The sequence below is a fragment of the Trachymyrmex cornetzi genome, unplaced genomic scaffold (assembly GCF_001594075.2).
Source record: "Trachymyrmex cornetzi isolate Tcor2-1 unplaced genomic scaffold, Tcor1.1 scaffold482, whole genome shotgun sequence".
Lineage (NCBI taxonomy): Eukaryota > Metazoa > Arthropoda > Insecta > Hymenoptera > Formicidae > Trachymyrmex > Trachymyrmex cornetzi.
In genome coordinates, this window is record NW_017299641.1 from 878,070 (window position 1) to 897,017 (window position 18,948).

Below are 18,948 nucleotides of genomic sequence, written 5' to 3' on the forward strand. Positions count from 1 at the left end.
CAACAGGCTTTTAATAGTGATATAGATTCTAAAAAGAAAAAAAATCGATTCTCAGAATCGATCCATCCTCTTAAGTTCGATTTTTAACAATCGATTAGTTGAATGGAAAAGAATCGATTCCGAATAATCGATTCTTTCTTTAGCAACTTGTAAATAAAATTAAAATGGGTACAATAATTAATAAAATATGTAACAATATTTATAGACGAGATACAATATATATATAATTAAAAAAAAAATTCTAATTTCAGAAAATATAATTATTATTTATTATAATTTATGACTTAAAAACTCTTCATTTAATAACATTATGGCTGGGTTTTTTTTTTTAGAAATAAACATACAGGTAAATACAAATGTCGTTTTATCTTTGTTATTCATTGAAGCAAAAAAGTCTTTTTTGCTTTAATGTTGAAATAACTCGGTGAAAAAAAATTATACAGGGCTTAATAAAGAAGCAATTAATTAAAGGTAAAGATCTTTACTCTTTCGAATGCTGTAAATCGCATTTGTGTATACAAATTTTTAATTCGCGCCGTAGAACTTCGCAAATTTCGTAAAAAATTTTGAAATTTAATGTATCTTCATTTATGTTTGTGTAACTCCATGAAATAAGAAGATTAGTAAAACTATTTTCTATAAAATTGACCGACTTGAAAAGTAGAGATTTCAAGTTGTAAAATATCCTTTTTTCAACACTTCGATACAATATATGATTTTTTATAAAGTTCTTCTACCTTGAAATTTTTCTATTTCTGCGTGATAGAATAGATGATCCTTTAATTTTCTGAATTGGGTGTAAGATTTAATATTATATTGATTACCAGATATTTGATCAAGACATTTTATCTCATTGTATAAAAGAGCGCGCGCGTATAAATCAAGAAGGATCGATTGTATATGGCGATGATTTTTCTTCATTCGATCTTATAAAATTGTTCAAACGATTATTACATCGAGAAAGAAGAGAAAAGAAGAGAAGCAATTAAAGTGAAACTTTTGTATCTGTTGGCAATGGTTGCGGTGATTGCTATGCACTGATGCATAAAGAGATAGTACTATGCTGGTGAATGACGAACTTATATATATATATATATATATATATATAGTGGCGAACAACTATTTGATGTGATTATAGGAGCAAATTGAACACTACCAGACTGACTCGAGCAATGAGCAACAATGAATATATACTGGCCGTACTGGAGGTCAGTCATCAGCGGGCTCAACCTGGCTATTCCAGCATTTCCAGCTAGTCCAGTTTGCTTCAACATGGCTCAGCGTGGAAAGCCGGCGCGCGCAGAAATCAATGCCGTAAATGTCAAAGCATGCGCTCAAGGATAAGAAAAGAACTTGGCGTATACGTAGTGCAAGGAAATAAATATCATAGTGATCAGGGTCCGGGATCAAATCATTTCGCCGGTAGGAAGCGAGCACTCGCCCGTTCACGTACCATGGATTAGAAGAACTTGTCTAAGCACCAAGTTCTCTCTCTTCGAACTCTTCGCCAATTCCTCTTCTCCAGCAATATGGACGAAAACTTGAGCCGGGGATACGTTCAGCTGGGCAAAGCCAGGGGCATGAATGAGTTCAAATTCTCAAATGGATTCACGCATCTCTCACCACCAGTTGACAAATGCAACTTTATTTACATGGCTCTGATCCTCGGCGGCATAGGTTTTCTTCTGCCTTACAACAGGTCCTGCGTCAAACAACACATTATGTTTTATAGTATCCCTTGCATGTGTATCTTTGCCATATCATATTATATGTATGTTGATATATACATATAGTTGAACAAATAATCTTTAATGCCTTATTATTATAATTAATAGACTTTTTTTTTTCCACGACAACTGTGACTGCTCAAAGAGATTCAGCCTTGTAAATAACGAACAATTCTCTTCGGTATTTCGGAGAAAAATATATTTAATTTGTAATCTTTGACAAATAAATCAACTTTGTAAAAGTTGAGAAAAATTTTACGCGTTGCATTTAACTTTGTTTAAAAAATTTGCGATTTATATATCAACAATTGTATCATTGCCTGTTACAGCTTCATTATAGCGGTGGATTATTTTCAAGCTAGATATCCGGGAACTACTGTGATTTTCGACATGTCCGTTGTTTACATCATTATGGCTTTCTTCGCAGTTTTTGCCAACAATATTCTAGTTGAGACCTTGTCGCTGAATACGCGAATTACATTTGGTAAGATTATCATTAAGTTAATCGGGTTTAAAAAAAACAATTGAGGTGAACGTGATTTAACTTATTGTACTGAAAAGGGTCCAAACAAAGGATCGAAACGTATATGAATTTAATTTTCTTGTTCTAATAAATGAAATTCGCACATGTATACCTAGTGCTTGGCTCAAATAGGCATTATACATTCCTTGATAATCATTAGAGCCTGAACTGAAGTTGCTTCTTAAACAAAAAAAATAATGTACGATAATTATATAATTTAATTTTTAATGCTCAGGATATTTAGTGTCCTTCGTTACCCTGAACTTTGTGGTGATCTGTGAAATTTGGTGGGAACTTTTCGGCGTTGCAACTTCCTATACTATTAATTTAGTTGCCGTCGCTATAGTGTCGCTCGGTTGTACAGGTAGAGTTAAATAACATCACAATTCAATTAGTATAATGGAAAAATGTTACAAGTATTCATTTATCTATTCTCCATTAATTAATTAATAAGTAACATAATTTATTTAACATGTTAAATATTATTTAACACATTCCAAGAAATACTAATTATGATTCAACACAGATTATCTCTTGCTTTTTTAATAACTTTAATAAAAATCTTTAAAATGTTTCTGAAATGTTTGACATTTTTTATGTCTGTGATAATATAATTATTGTAACTACGCATCTACAATTGCGTTAGATTTTTTTATTATTGTGGCTTTCTGCAGGTTATAAGTATTTGTATATTACAAATTTACAAATTATAACACCTAAATATGAGAAATGCGCCTCTTTCGATCAAAGTTAAATGTTAAACTAACATATATATATCTATGGCCCAGTTGTTTCACCTTTCGATAAATTTTACCTGTCGGGTAAGTAACAAGATTACCCTATCACATGCGTGGATTGGCAGATTTACCTAACAGGTAAAATTTACCAAAACCGGCCCTATATATGTATTCCTTTAAATAAATTTATCTTAGAAATATGATTGTGTGCCGTTGCTTCTGGACTTTCAACACAATCGATCTGAAATATTAAAAGTCCCCTCAAATTAAAAACATTTTAAAACTTGTAAGGAATATTGCGAAAAATATTGCTAGCAAAATATTTTTAGCAATATTGCTAAGGCCTCGATAGTCTAACGGTAGGACGCTTGCACCGAATATTACAGAGTCGGGTTCAATCCCCGATCAAGGTAATATTTTTCGCAATAAATTCTTTACAGGTTTTAAGATGTTTCTAATTAAATTTGGGAGATTATTAAAAAAAAAAGTGACGGTTCTCGTATTTATAGGTGATGTACTCACATAAAACGGTCTTGTTTCTAATCTTATTATTGTTTACAGATTACATATTTCGTTAATTTGAAATTTGTAATATTTTTCCAAAATATCTATTTAACAATTATATATTGTTAATATAGTACAAAAATTTGATCTTATCTTCTGTATGACATTATAGTTCAGCAATCAAGTTTTTATGGATATACATCAATGCTTCCTAGTCGATATACGCAAGCTGTGATGACTGGAGAAAGTGAGTACTATTCTTATGAGTGATTGGTATTTGTCTTTAGTAAATTATTTTAGCAGAATTTTAATTTCGACTTAACCGTTTAAGGCTACGGTCCATTTGATGGATACAAATTCGAAGCATTTTTTGATTGGTCAATTAGTAAAATTCTTTCTTCCGATTGGTCAATCAAAAGCTTCGTAGACCGCACCCTAAATAATGTTAGGAATTGAAATTTGTTAGAAATTGTAAAAATGAGATTGCCTTGTCGGTATTCGATATTACGAGTAACGATCGAGTAATCGTATATCCTTTCTAATTATTACGGAACATATATAATACAAGAAAAAAAAAATATCTTACTATACACATTTTCAGGTTTTGCTGGTTTTTGGGTGTCAATCAATCGAATAATAACAAAGTCTCTACTCAATGATGAACGTGGCAATACATCCATGTTTTTTATTTTATCGAATATGACGATCTTGTTATGCTTTGTACTACATCAAGTAGTACGAAAAACCGATTTTGTGCAATTTTACATAACGCTATGTCAGGAAAGAAATCGAATTACGTTAGAACCAACGGAGGATGTCGGTCTGGTACGTAATCATGTTGTACTCCTTATTTAAATTTCATTCGAAAATTGAGGAGTGATAATTTGAAAATTATGATATCAATAAATATTTTGAGAGAGAAATATAAATTACTTAAATTATTTGAAATTGATTATTGATGCATAATGACAATGAGTTAATGATTAATACTACAGTTTTTGTTGTTGTTAAATAGATGGATCCGTTAGATCAAGTCGGCGATCCCTCAAAAGGCCAGTATGGAGTATTGAAGATTCAAACGAGTCCATTAGGAACAGAATCTGCAAGTGGAAGTGCTGATTTGAATGGTAATCAAGAAAATAATTTTCAAGTATAGAAATGATAGAAACGAATACCAAATTTCTTTGAAAGATTATTACTTCAGAAAGATTGCTTTGAAAAGAAGAATATTGCGATACTGTACAAGCATTTTGATTGTTACAGCAGCCGGACAATATTCTGCATTTTCGTTCAGTAATCCGGTGTATGAACCTAGTGCTCCTTCGGGTAATCCACCTGGTAGTGCTGGACCAACTTACAAGGTTGAAGATGTTGTAGTTATGAGAGGAGCTTACGGAACACAAAGCACGAGTACACCATGGTCTGGCATAAAAAGTAATAATGCTGTTTTTACTTATCGTTAAAACAATTGAAATGAGAAAATTGAAATTTATTCTTTTTTACGTAAATTTCTAGATTTTTATCATAAGATCGGTGTTCATACTCGATTCTCATATATATATTTAAGACTATTTTAAGTACAGATTTAAGATGTCATAAGCCAATTACAGAGCTGTAATACTATTTTAAGATGTTACTTAAAATGGTTTTAAAATAACATTACTTTTTATACGATTATATGTAATTTACATACAAACCATTATCAATCACGAAGCGATTGAAAAGATTTAATCGCAATTGTAAATGTGAAATATCAGCTTCATAATTCATTTAAAACAATATTCTTTAGGAGGTTTGCTCGCGAGACTCGAAGTTGCCAAACTCATCTTTCCCTATATGGTCAGCATTGGTGCTGCTTACTTTATAACACTCTGCCTTTATCCAGGAATCGTATCAGAAATAATCTCTTGTAAATTCGAGTCATGGATGCCAGTTATTTTGATGACTGCTTTTAACGCCTCTGATTTACTCGGCAAGGTATCGTCATTTATTACAAATTGTTTGTTTCAATTTTATTGCTCTGTTCTTTTTTTGCATTTAATATGTATATTATCATTAAAATTCAAATAGATAAAATTGTAAAAAATAAAAAATATTAGAATAGTACTTGGTTGGTGTCTCTTTTAAAAACGAAGATGGAATGAATATAAAATAGCAAGATAAAAACATTTCTTATATATAGGATTATAATAAAGATAATTAAATTTTTTGTAGGTATTTGCTCTGATACCTTATGAATGGAAACGAACTCAGCTGCTTTATTTCTCTAGCGCACGGATCATACTTATTCCTCTATTTTTTCTTTGCGCAATTCCGCGTGGTGCTCCTATTCTCTCCGGTGAGGGATATCCGCTCCTATTCTCTTGGCTACTTGGCCTTACAAATGGTATAGTTGGTTCCATACCTATGATTCAGGCACCTAGTAAAGTACCGGAAGAACATCGGGAACTTGCAGGTATACATCATAAATCTAAATTTTCCTTAAAATACGTGAAGTATTGACAAAGAAGGAAAGAAGAAAACAGTGTATATTATTGGGACACAACAAATTAAAAACTTAGATAAATATCTTTACACTTTCAATTATTTATATTTCCAAAATAGATGCGATATTCTAATATTAAGAATTTTATTTTATATTTATGTAGATATTGGAGATATTATTTAGAAATTTTATTCAAAAAGATTTAAGGTAGCCCCCCTACCGTCAAAAAATTTTTTGACGAGACAGCAGATAATATGTACAACACATGATTAATACGAGATCTAACATATATCTTACTTCCTTAGGTAATATTATGACCTTATCATATACTACTGGTTTGACTATTGGATCTCTATTGGCATACATGATGGATGCCTGTCTTGGACCACCCGTGCAAATCAAAGACGTATGTTCGAACATGGCAAAAGTTCAAGCTGGTCAAACTTCGACAACTGTATTTGCTAATGTAACTGCGAGTATTCTAACGACCGCAGTATCTTCCACTTTACCTATCGTTGAAAAAACAACAGCGATATCAAAGCCGAAGACCACCGATGTATTAACCACGATGCTAATGTCAACGTTATTGTCGAATAGCACTGCGAGCTTATTGAACGACAGAGGATTGTCGGATGTGTCAACGACGGCCTTACCAAAGATCTTAGCTAATGTTACCTCGGCGAGCAACGCGATCTTGCAACATTAAGACGCATATATTTGTGTGCTGTGTTAAATCTGGTGCTTTCACATAAATACAGGGTGGGCCATCTATTGGTACGTTTTTAAAAATGCGATCAAATGAGCATACATTGATATTTTTTATTAATTTTTTTTAGAGGGAGCCACATGAAAGTGTATGTGCGTGTCGAAGAAGATATAAAGAAATTGTTATAAGGCTGAATATTTATATTGGTTAAACTTTTAAATTGGTATATGAATAATCACGGAATTTGATTTTATGTTCTATTATTATTACCAATAGTAAAGATTCAATATTTATATTGCTGTTCCTGTTATGTGTCGTCTTAAATCATATTCCGATATATATATATTGCTAGAAAATCTATTCACGTTACATCCTGTTGCATATAATTATTATATAATACAATTCATACAACTCGTTACATTTATATATATGTGTATATATATATATATATATATGTATATATATCAAAGCACGAGTTGTAGAAGAAGCATTTCTAAATGTTTGACGCGATCAAAAAGTTCTAAAGATTCTAAAAGATATGTTTTGAAGAAATAAGTACTAATAAGTACTAATACAAATATGAAAATATATAAAATAACTATGTGTGTGTGTGTGTGTGTGTGTGTGTGTGTGTGTGTGTGTGTGGGTGTGTGTGTGTGTGTGTGTGTAAATTGAGCAAAAAATGTTTTGGAACCATACATAACACGAACCAAAAAATATAAATGTAGCAAATCAGGTTTAACATAACAAAAAAAAAATAAATAAAATTAGCAGTAAGTAGTAACAAAAGTATCATAATTCGTTGGATATGTTATAAATAATCGGTACACAAATTTAAAGTGCTCTCGCTATTGCAAATTGCATATTATACTAACGTTTGTTCGCAAATAAAAATTGAATTTTGCATTTTATTTAATAGAGACTCTCAATAAAATATTGTTTTCATCAGTATTTATTTTTATGTATATGTATAAATTGTATAGTATATTTAATTTATCCGAAATTGTTCTGAGATATCGCCAGATTAAACACACGCACAAAGAAATCGAGATAATTGTAAAAAATTGCGCATCTTGAACAATTTACGACAGATACGTGGAATTGTTTTCTTTCTGTTGAAGATATTACATGCCGTTTATTTCACATTGGCAAATCGCTTTTCTGAATACTTTTAAAAGTCTACAAGAGCGAAATTAAATTTTTTTATAAGAAATATTGTTCTCATTCTGTACGTTGTTTTTATTTCGTTGTTACTGTTTCAATGTATAACATACTGTTAGACTATTGATGGTTGACAATTAGGAAATTTTTGCTGATAAAGTTATCGCACGAGTATATTCTGTCAAATTGTTATATGCATCTCCATGTGTCAATAGTTGATACGTAAATATAAAATACGTATATTTATATAGTACACTAGACGTCATAATTATTTTACATTCACTGGATGCATTCTCTAGATGCATTTTCAGGAAAAAGTAGAATTATGTTTAACGATATTATATTATACCTACCCATAATAAAGAAATGGACAATACCAAGCAATAAATTGACAAAATAGTATTTGATATATGAAAGATTGCTTTAACTTTTATTTCATGGATATACTTTTAGATCCAAGAATTTACTCCTTAATTTATCGTTAATTTCAATAAGTTACAATGACTTCATCCATGAAATAAAAATAAAAATAATCTTATGTTTTTTAGATATGTGCAAATTTTTTGTACATATATAAAATACACGAAAAACGAAATGAAAACGTGAAATTAATTCACGAATATTCTCCTTTAATTTTATAAAAATACATATAATCTACTTATGCATAAAAATTAAATGCTGTCATTTACAGATCATTTGTGATGCATATGAATATCTATAAACACAATACATTATTACGTAGCACTCATCTAGTGAATGTGAATGTGATTTAAGATATTTATGATACGTCCAGATTTAACGAAAGAGAAAAATAACTTTCTCACACATAATGTCCCCTCTTTTATCCTTCCAGCTCCTATACTCTATAACTTGTTATGCAATCCTTATGTGCTCATAATGACACAGTTGCTCAGATTTTTATATAGTAAAAAAATATAATAAAGCTGTGCAACTGTCATTATGAACGCATAACAACTGTATAATGAGTTACAGAATATAGACTTAACTTCGTTATTCGCGTTATCTGCTCAAGACATATCCGGTGTTATGTAGGAGATTGTAATCAAAGTTTGTAAAAATAAAACGTAGTTAGTAATACGATGGAAAAATGTATAATATACTTGATCATATATCGACTGATCAAATATCTTTCTCGATTTCTTTTTTTCTTAATTTATAACAGAGGCATATGCGTAAGGAAACATTTTATGAGAATCAATACTTTGAATATAACTTCTCTAAGATTAATCATTTCAATTATGGAAGACAAATCGTAGTAATAATTCATTTTCAGTAAACGAGAATAGATCAAAATGGATTGGAATTTTTAATCCATCCGAATGCGGATATAGAATTATTTTAAATGGAAAAACTTTTTAGATTCAATTGGGTTTTTAAAAAACTGCATTTTCTATCCAGCATTTTGAATTGAGCAGTATCCACTTTTAAAAACTCAATTTATTTTTGTAATAAAAGACATAGAAAATGTGCTTGATGCAATTCCTCTAAATGAATAAAGAGAAAATTCAAATTTTCACACGTACGCATTCGTGAACGTTGAAATGAATCTTTTTACAATCCATTTTAATTGATTTTCGTTTACTAAATTGTATTCCCGCATTATTCATAATATTAATATATATAATTGTCGACTTACCAATCCTTTCTGGAAATTCATATGTATAGTTATATACAGAGTGAATTGAAATAGCTACGCCGATGTACTCCTTTTCCATTTGTTTCAAAGTTTAGTTTGCAAGATGAAAAACACCTTCCCGAGTAGCACACATCAGACTAGATTCTTTAGGATTTCATTTTCTAGCACCGACGAAATACTATTAAAGATTATCAACCTTGGGTAAATGTTTGTCCTTACAAAAAGGGCGTAATTGAAGAACACTAACATTATCAACAATTAATATAATTTTGCGATTATTAACATAAATAATTGGATAATATATTATTAAATTCATGATTTTTTATTATATCATTACAATGTTCCATAAATAAGCGTACTATTTTTATATAAGATCTTTCTGGAGATATATAAATAATTTAATATCAATTTTATAATAAAGATTCTTTTCTTTCATTCTTCGTAATTTTAAGGAAGTTTATACGTTATTTGAGCAATTTAATAATATTCATAGTAATGCCAAGAAAAAAAATACATATTTTTTATTATTTGTTATATATTTCTTTTCATCTATTACATTAGTACTTTTTATTTTGAATTGATTTAAAATACATTCGCACTTACCTTTTAAAGTCTTTTTACTATTATCTACAGCAAAAGTTTTTGCATTATGTGTCATTTCATTCTTTGTCGAATTAATATAAAAATCATATTGACGTTTTTGGAAAATAATAAAATATAGCAGGTAAGTAGAGTAAAATATAATTTAAAAGAATATGTTGAGTGTAAATATATATGAGAAAGGGAATGTGTACATTATTTGTTATATATTTTTTATTCTATAACGTCATATTTGCGTACATTTTCTGAGATATGATACGGCGTAACAGCTTAACATTGATTCCAAATAAATGTATCGATTGATACACTTTACGATACACTGTTCTGTAATTCAGAATCTAATTCTTGAAAAACGTATTACTTATATATATGATCAAATGTTGCAAAAAGGTGTTACGCCGCATATAATTAATTAATATATATAAACAATATATGTGTATACATAAATATATAGATAAACAATACGTATATGGATGATAAATGAAGTACCCTGTGTGTGTATGTATATACATATGTATATGTATCTATATACGTGTACGTATAAAATGTACCTCTTTTATAGATCTATATATATTCTATATACATCATTGGGTTCCAAATTATTTGTTTTCCAGAAAATTAAATTTTTTTCATACATGATCAACTAACATGGATGACTTATAGTAATCTATACAACCGTCTCTGGAACTTCTTTTAATCATATAAAAATGCTGCGTTTAATAACACCGCGACGACTCCATTCTTCCATTTGACATGTCACGCTCTATCTTTCCATAATTAAAGTGTGATTTTACTTTCGTGAAATCTTATCGTAGAGAAAAAACGTATTTTCTTCTCCTATTTATGTTCTGTCACAATGGAACGACAACAATCGTTCTATCACAGTTGAAATTCGCCTAGAAAATAAGGCCACGATGACAAAATTATTGAATTGAAAAGAACAAACCTCTTTACAATGGTCATTTGAGGTATTTCGCTGCCCAATCTGTTCGGCTGTGAGGCCCATTGCTGGCTTTTGAGTTGAAAACATTTCCAAACAAGTTTGGTTGAAACATAGGCTTATTGGTAGTTTCTATTGAAAAGAGATATTAACTGATACTATATCATAAACCTATTAATTTTTTCTATTTGCAAATAAAATAGAAAATGCATTTGCATTCTTTTGTTTCAAAAATGTGTATTCAAAAGATATTATTCTTCTGGAATAGAAGGGAGTAACTATGACATTATAATATTAAATTAATACAAAAAATTACATCATTTTTTAAAATAAGAATGCAATAGAGCAATACATAATAAGTCCTCTTAAATACTCACTGATATTTTGAGTACCATACACGCTGGGATAAGGTAATTTTAAGCTTTGTTCGGTGATATAACGGTTTCGCGCGAGATAATGTTGTCTCGTTTGATTCTCAATATTATTTCTAGGCCCCCAAAAAGAGTCTGTAAAATCTTCATATTTGTTGGATGTTGCCTGACTGATGAATCCATTTAATAGCAGTTTAGATCGGCTGATATCAGAATCCTCATTTCTTGAAAATGAATAGAGAGAAGTATTACTTTGAACGATAAACGATAAAGAAGCTGCGGTACACATTGATAAAGATATATGAATAGTTTATTGTAAATTTTGAATTTACAAGGGACTACACAAGGATCTAGTACAATTTTAAAATATACATTTGTCGTTTTATTTGTGCATTTTAATTTTGGAAAATTGTTCCATTCAGTATACATTTACCGCTATCCAATGAATGTAACCAGTATACTGCCGAAATTTTGATAATCAGAACAATAATTGCCAAAATATATAGTAATATATATATTATACATAGCTCGAGTGATCGTATACCTTGCTCTAAGAAATCTGCTATCATTGTAAAACCTTCGACGAGATATTCAATCGAGTCAATCAATAATGCTTGGCATAGGTATAGGTATAGGAGATGTGTAACATGAAGAAAAATCCGAGAAATTCGAAAAATTGATCCAATAAGTTCAGAGATATTTAAGAAGATATTTAATGAAAATAAGAGGGAGAATTTTGATAATACAGCAGCTAAATCTTGTATAGTATTAGTCAAAATATAAATCGATTTGTAAACAATCACATCATAAAATCGTCTTATATGACAATTACTCTTTTCAAATGATATAAATTTGAGCATACTTATTAAGTGCTTAGAAAAAACATTTTGTTTGATTTGTAATTGTATCAAGAAGGAGCCGATTATCAATATCGCGCATGCGATAAGAATTCTTTGGATTGGATTTCGGAATTTTATATACCTGGATGGCAAATTTGTGCTCTGGCCTGCGACGTACCGAGCCACACTGAGATAGTGTTGTTTTGCTGAGACCTTACGTAAGTTCTTCATCTGATTAGACTGGTTTGACTGACTCCATATTCTCGATGGTGATTCCTTCCATGTTGGTAGGGACCAATTCGCATTGCTATGCAAACTGTCCGACTGCTGATAACTGGCATTCCAATTGGCACGATTTTCTTTATATACGCGATCTGAGATGAGTGCGCTCGGATTCTCTGGGACAATTTTGCTTCTGATATAATCAGACGATTAGATTAGAGGATTAGAGAACTAATTGGAGGATGGTATAATGGAAAACTGTATAGAGAAATCATGTATAACACACCCTAGAAGATCCGCAAAATCATCCTCGTCCCATTTAGATGCGTTGCTATCGTGCTTACGATTAGTGTGATTCAGTATCGGTAAGGCCGCTGGTTGCTGTGATTCAACGAGCATCTTTTCTGATGCTCTGCAAATATTCGATTTTAATTCGTAATTTAATGAAATTAATTGAGAATTTACGAAATTATACGTTTATCACGAGCTTCTTTATCGTTTCAAAATATAATTTGTATATATTATGACACTGTTTTATACGGTGTCTCAATCTATTATTCATTACAATAGTAAAAGTATATGAATTCTCATGTATTTAAATATAAACACAGTAAAATATATCCTACCTCGATTGAATAAAGTTATTAATGATGGGATCTTCTTGAGGATAATTATATTGTTTAGGCACAGGAGGTGGAAGATTTATTTTGTTCATAACAAGTTCTCGTTGAGATACGACTCCAATTTTTTTACTATTAATGATATGTGGATCGCCGACTTGAAAATATGGATACCTGAAATCATCCATGACAACAGTCACTATTGGACAGCCTCTAATTGTTTAGGATTCTTTTAGAGAAATTTCTACAATATTTTGTAAGAAATCTAGTAGATATCTTAAAAATATATCAACATCTACTCTTTCGTCTCAGAAATGTTTGCACAAATTTAGTATCTATATTAGTATCTATATTTTTGTTTCTCTTAAAACAGGCATTATTGTTATAGCATTTCATATTAGCAGTTTGTTTTTCCATTTTACTGCCACAGCACGATTATAAATGTATAAAATAAATAATATTGACGCTTTAGGTAACAGGGCAGAATAAGAAAAATTGTTAAAATTATCGAAATTGTTCTTCAAAACTATTTTTTTCAAAACAATTACATAACTGATAAAAAAGAAAATTTACTTTATACATTTTATTTATCTTATCATGCAAATTTAGTTCTGCTCCTCGATAGTTATACGATTTATTAAACATTCTATATTATATGTATGATTTTATAAGTACCTGAGCGATTGTTGCGCCGTTGGTCTCTTTATAGGATTCCACTGTAACATGTCTTCCATGAGTATAACTGCCTCTTGACTGGCGTTAGGTATTAACACAGCCAACGACGTACGTGTAAAATTCGGAAATTTGAAATTCATAGCTGTAGCCAATTGGTACCCCTCTAACCAATCATCTTTATCGGGTGTTCCAATTACAGAACAAATTTTAAATATTTCGTCAATCTCACTTTTACCAGGAAACAGTGGCCTAAATGTATATAATTCAGCCATTATACAGCCGACCGCCCAAATATCAATCGGACTGTTGTAAGTCGTGGAGTGTAGTAACACTTCCGGTGCCCGATACCTGACACAGAATTCAATGAGATTAATCAAAAATATTTGTGTGTCAAAAATGTTAGATTATTATCGCATCAAATTTCTTGATTATCGACTAATGTTTACGAATTGCGACTAGTTATACAATTAGGTATATTATATATACCATCTTGTTGATACGTAATCCGTATATGGAGGTCTCGATCGGATCTCTCTCGCTAGCCCGAAATCAGCAATCTTTACTAACTCGGGACCCATACATAATAAATTTTCTGGCTTCATGTCGCGATGAAAGAAACCGTGTTTGTGCATAAAAGCGAGACCTTGCAATACTTGATACACCATGTTTCTTATTACTGGTTCGGGAAAAAGTTTATCCCTATGATTGAAAATATCTTAAATAAAATACAGTTTCTAATAATATTTGTAGAATACAAATTGCTATAAAGATGTACCTGTCTTTCATTAGTTGATAGAGATTTTCTTTCATGTACTCAAATACGAAATACAGCACATCATTCTCCCGTATAACTTCTTTAAGTTTCACGACGTTTGCGTGACTAAGTTTTTTCAATGACTGCAATGAAATGGGAAAGAAAATGATGAAAATTAATTGTTGATTTAACCTAGTAGATGTTAATCGAGAGAAGCAAAAAATAATCAAGCCATTTTTATATAATTTCATAGGCATAACTCAATTATATTATATAATATATAGCACAATATTACATTTATTTTCAAATCCTTATACTGTTCATGTCTTGTTAAGATTTTCATAGAAAATCAATAGGATTTTTTAATTATTTATTTAATTTAAACATACCTTTACTTCTCGTAGATTCATAGCTTCTTCCCAAGAGTAATATTTTCTCTTCATTCTCTTTATAGCCACCTTTTCACCCGTGTCAATACGTTCTCCCAGCACGACAGAACCAAAGGTTCCATCACCCAACTGATTCAAAGTTATGTATCGATTCATGTTCACTATTGAGATACTTTACAATTTTTGTATTATTACTCGTCACTTATTATACATAGTGGACTTGAGCGTTATAAAGAGAACGTATTTATGCGTCACTGGGATCGGTAGCCTTGCACATTTCTTCGTATTCGCTGTAATCGTGCAATACATTGATGCCATTAGAATGTTATTAGAAGTTACTACGTTCTTGAAATTCAGATTTAGCCAAAATTATTCAAAAAATTTTCTCAATAAAATGTGGATTTAATATGTACAATTTTGTAATAATTTTAAAATACGCGAAAAACGAAAGAAGTTTAAATCTCGAGAAAATAAAATCTCGTATCATTAAATTCAACTTGAGGGTGGATTACCTGATATTACTGATAATTATCGAAATGGTCAATTTGTGCACTTTTACTTGACATTATTGGATAGTAGAGAAAATGCATATTTTACGAAGAATAATATATTTTTCGTTTTACGTACGCTTGCGAAATGTCAGGATAAACTCAAAGTATTCAGAAATTAGAACGTGACAAAGTAATTCTAGAACTTTTATTCATAAACAAACTTAGTTTTTTGTCATAATTAAATATTATAAATAAGATTTTTATCCTATAAATTTAAATTATAAATTTGTGTGAAAAAGTAAATGAAAAAACTTGCGCTCGCATGCTTATATAACTTTTTGCTGAAAGACCTATTGTTAGATTTGAATACTGTAAAATGTGATACGAGTGTTCATAATATAATTTATAATGCAAAATAAGAGTGCCTTTAGAAAACTTAGTTTTGTTGCAAGATATAAATAAATACTTGGCACGAGTTATCTCTCTCTCTCAAGTATTGACTCTACGCAGTAGAATGAATATTTGACAGTAGATATTCTGCCGTAAGACTCGATAATCGTTGATAGAAAGAGCGATTTCTATAAAGCATCTCTGTCACTTGTGACTTGGTATCACGATTAAACATCGTGCGATTGCGATATCTACGGATCATTGGAACTTGCCTTTATTTATTTCAAGATTAAGTAATACGATCGGCAAATTACGTTTTGTTAGACTAGTGCTTCTACGTGCATCTCTCTCAAATCTGATCACATTTATCTGCCCGATAAATTGTACGACGAAAAACTCAAAACATTTTACACTATTCTTGCACATATCCTACGATAATGTCTACGATTCTACCTATGGCATAAGGAGTGAAAGACTTGTAGGCGCAATCTAGGACATCAACCGTACGATATACGTCGTGCCGAGATTAGCATTTTCTTACAGTCGCATGCAAACAATCTTTGTGTGGGCCAGACATGCAAGAATATAGATTTTCTCAAATGGCACTATTCAACCAGATTGCCAATCAACTGACGCAAAAGCACCGAATCCCTGGTGAAAATTTTTCTCAGAATTTTTTATATAATTTTTCAGAATTTCTCTATAATTTTATAACTTTCTCACATTTTTTATACGAATTGGAACATTTCTCAGAAAATCTACATCTTTTCTCAGAATTTTTCATATATGTTAATTATGAAATATCGTAAGATTTTTTGTAAGTATAATAATTTCTGATGAAATGTTATAAAATCTAAAAAATTTAAAAATACTTTTTAAAAATTATGGTATGAGAAATTTCAGAATATTTCAGAATTCACTTATATGAAAAATTCTGAGAGAAGATGTAAACTTTCCGAATATTTCTGAGTATTTCTGAAAAATGTTCTAATTCGTATAAAAATTATGAGAAAAATTTTCATCAGGGATGTCTTGGAATTTTCTGTTCTGACTGAAGAACAGAATATTCATGATGTAATTTTGATTAATCAGAATTTCAATGCTGCACTGCAGAGTACTCCATAAATCATAATTCATTGATTACAATATTGAATTGTCTGACAAATTTTACAAGAATAAAGAATTTTCTTGTTTAAAATCAAACCAAACCTACTCTTTATTGATTTTAGACAGATCATAATAGAATTTTGATTTAACACTTATTTAATTGTTATAAAAAAAATTAGAAGAATGCAATATATAGAAAAAGTTGAACAGCTTTTTTTTGGAATAAGCTAAGATCACACATATATATAAAGTGAAATGCTCTGTACACACTATAATGATGTGCTTTGCAATAATGTATAACAATAGAATTCCGACAAAATTACATTTGTTCATTAATACAATAAACCGATAACAAAAAGCGGTTCAAATTCCTAATTCTAAGTATTTCACACAAAGATTTAAAAACATTTGCTTTGATTTAACGATTCAAGAACATTTGAGAATTTAATCATATGTATAAAATAATTTAACTACTTTTGTATCGTTTCACACACACACACATGTTTTTCAAAGATTTCTAGCATTCTTAATGAAAAAAAGAGCACGAAAAATGTCAAAAGTAATTAGCTGGTATATAATAATTTTTGTATTCTTGAATCGCAATGTTCAATTACTCCGATTTACCTCAATGCGAATAAAATATCAGTTTACCAAAGGAGAGTCGGATTAATGACAAAGTCATACGTCATCGAGGCAATACTAGAAAATTGATAAACCACTTCTTTTTTTTAGTCTCATCGCTCTATCATACATAATAACAGAATTATGCTCACAGAAGGAAAAGCGAAGATAGATTTTTGGTTTGGCTGGCCTTTTTCCACGTACTTTGATTACCTTCTTGCGTAGCTGTCATTCGCAACAAACTATTAATCGAGCGGCCATCGGCCATACTTCGCAATACCTCGCGGTCGCTATGGCTACGAATACTTGTAAGTCAAACTGCCGCGCTGGCCGCTGTCGGCTGCGTCAGCAACCTGAGGCGACCTGAGCTACCATCAGCTACCTGCCACGACTCACCAGCTGCGCCGACCGCGCGTCTCGCGCAGTCTCGCGCGCGTCCAGAGTCATCCGAAGATCCTTTATTTCTCTCTAGATTTGCCTAGATTGTTTAGAAAAAAAAACATTTTTTGCTGTATTTTGAAAGATTTTTATCTCTTCAAAAATGGAAAAAAAATGTGCAATAAATGCAAATTTTTATGCAAATAATTTATTTTGTACCGTTTTATTTACCTAAAAATATTATCAAAGTTAAAAAGTTCAATCTCTAATTTTTTATCATATAACGAATACTTTTTTTTAACGTTCTGTAGAGTGTAGATGAAACAAGATGTATAAACACACATGTGTATCTGTATGAATACGTATAATATTTTAATATTTTAGTAATTTGCGATATATTCTTAATCAACGTATTCAAACATATTCAAATGTCGAGGCTTCGAACTACAACCTTGTATATAAATTATTTTAATTAATTATTTACTGTGCACGTATGAAATTGATTATATTATATACAGGCATAGTCGAGATTTATATTATTTATGCAATAGTTCAACTTCTCTATTAATTCTCAATGCCATATCTTGACATTCTTGTTATTAGAATGTTTCCCATTCTGAATTCTGAATCGGGATATTTTTTCCTGCATTATTTCTCCTCCCGATTCGTATTTATACAACATTACTGAACTTTTCGTATCACGATAGAAAGTGTCACCGACGAGATACTACTAAAGACAGCCGACCCTGGGAAAATTTTCGTATCTATATATACATATAATCAATAGGATAATAGAAGAATAATGATATTATCGACAATTGATATAAATATGCGATTATTAACATAAATATTATTTGAATAATATATTACAAATTGATAATTTTTTGTTATTATATATAAATGCTGCATAAATAAGTTATGCATACTCGTGTCGAGTATAACAGCCGCTTTTTAAAGATACCTCTCTGACGATAACTTATCAGTGATTCACGCAACGTGTAATAAATAGTTTATGAGAGGTGCTAGCAGGTGCTAGTGTCTAATTCTCAAT

General features: G+C 30.5%; 2 protein-coding genes across 4 annotated transcripts; one reads left to right on the forward strand and one right to left on the reverse strand.

Annotated features, from left to right (window-relative positions):
* The first annotated feature begins 1,332 nt into the window (after positions 1-1,332).
* On the forward strand, positions 1,333-6,735 carry Ent3 (equilibrative nucleoside transporter 3). Of its 2 annotated transcripts, none has more exons than XM_018513874.1 (10): positions 1,333-1,699; positions 2,057-2,211; positions 2,486-2,614; positions 3,664-3,738; positions 4,093-4,316; positions 4,507-4,618; positions 4,755-4,925; positions 5,281-5,468; positions 5,706-5,946; positions 6,282-6,735. In XM_018513874.1, the coding sequence occupies exons 1-10, from the start codon at positions 1,530-1,532 to the stop codon at positions 6,680-6,682; spliced, it is 1,866 nt and encodes a 621-aa protein (XP_018369376.1). In that variant the 5' UTR covers positions 1,333-1,529; the 3' UTR covers positions 6,683-6,735. The 2 variants fall into 2 exon arrangements, with proteins under 2 accessions (XP_018369376.1, XP_018369377.1); XM_018513875.1 differs by having other exon boundaries at positions 4,758-4,925.
* A 3,949-nt stretch (positions 6,736-10,684) lies between these two features.
* Positions 10,685-17,905, reverse strand: LOC108765259 (serine/threonine-protein kinase ICK). 2 transcript variants are annotated; one of them, XM_018513877.1, is made up of 11 exons: positions 17,892-17,905; positions 17,672-17,744; positions 14,911-15,200; positions 14,543-14,664; positions 14,254-14,466; positions 13,768-14,115; positions 13,099-13,266; positions 12,759-12,884; positions 12,393-12,665; positions 11,418-11,635; positions 10,685-11,172 (listed from the first exon to the last, which is right to left on the reverse strand). In XM_018513877.1, exons 3-11 carry the CDS (start codon positions 15,064-15,066, stop codon positions 11,060-11,062), a joined length of 1,737 nt encoding a protein of 578 aa, XP_018369379.1. In that variant the 5' UTR covers positions 15,067-15,200; positions 17,672-17,744; positions 17,892-17,905; the 3' UTR covers positions 10,685-11,059. The 2 variants fall into 2 exon arrangements, with proteins under 2 accessions (XP_018369379.1, XP_018369380.1); XM_018513878.1 differs by lacking the exon at positions 17,892-17,905 and having other exon boundaries at positions 17,733-17,848.
* Between the last annotated feature and the right edge of the window lie 1,043 nt (positions 17,906-18,948).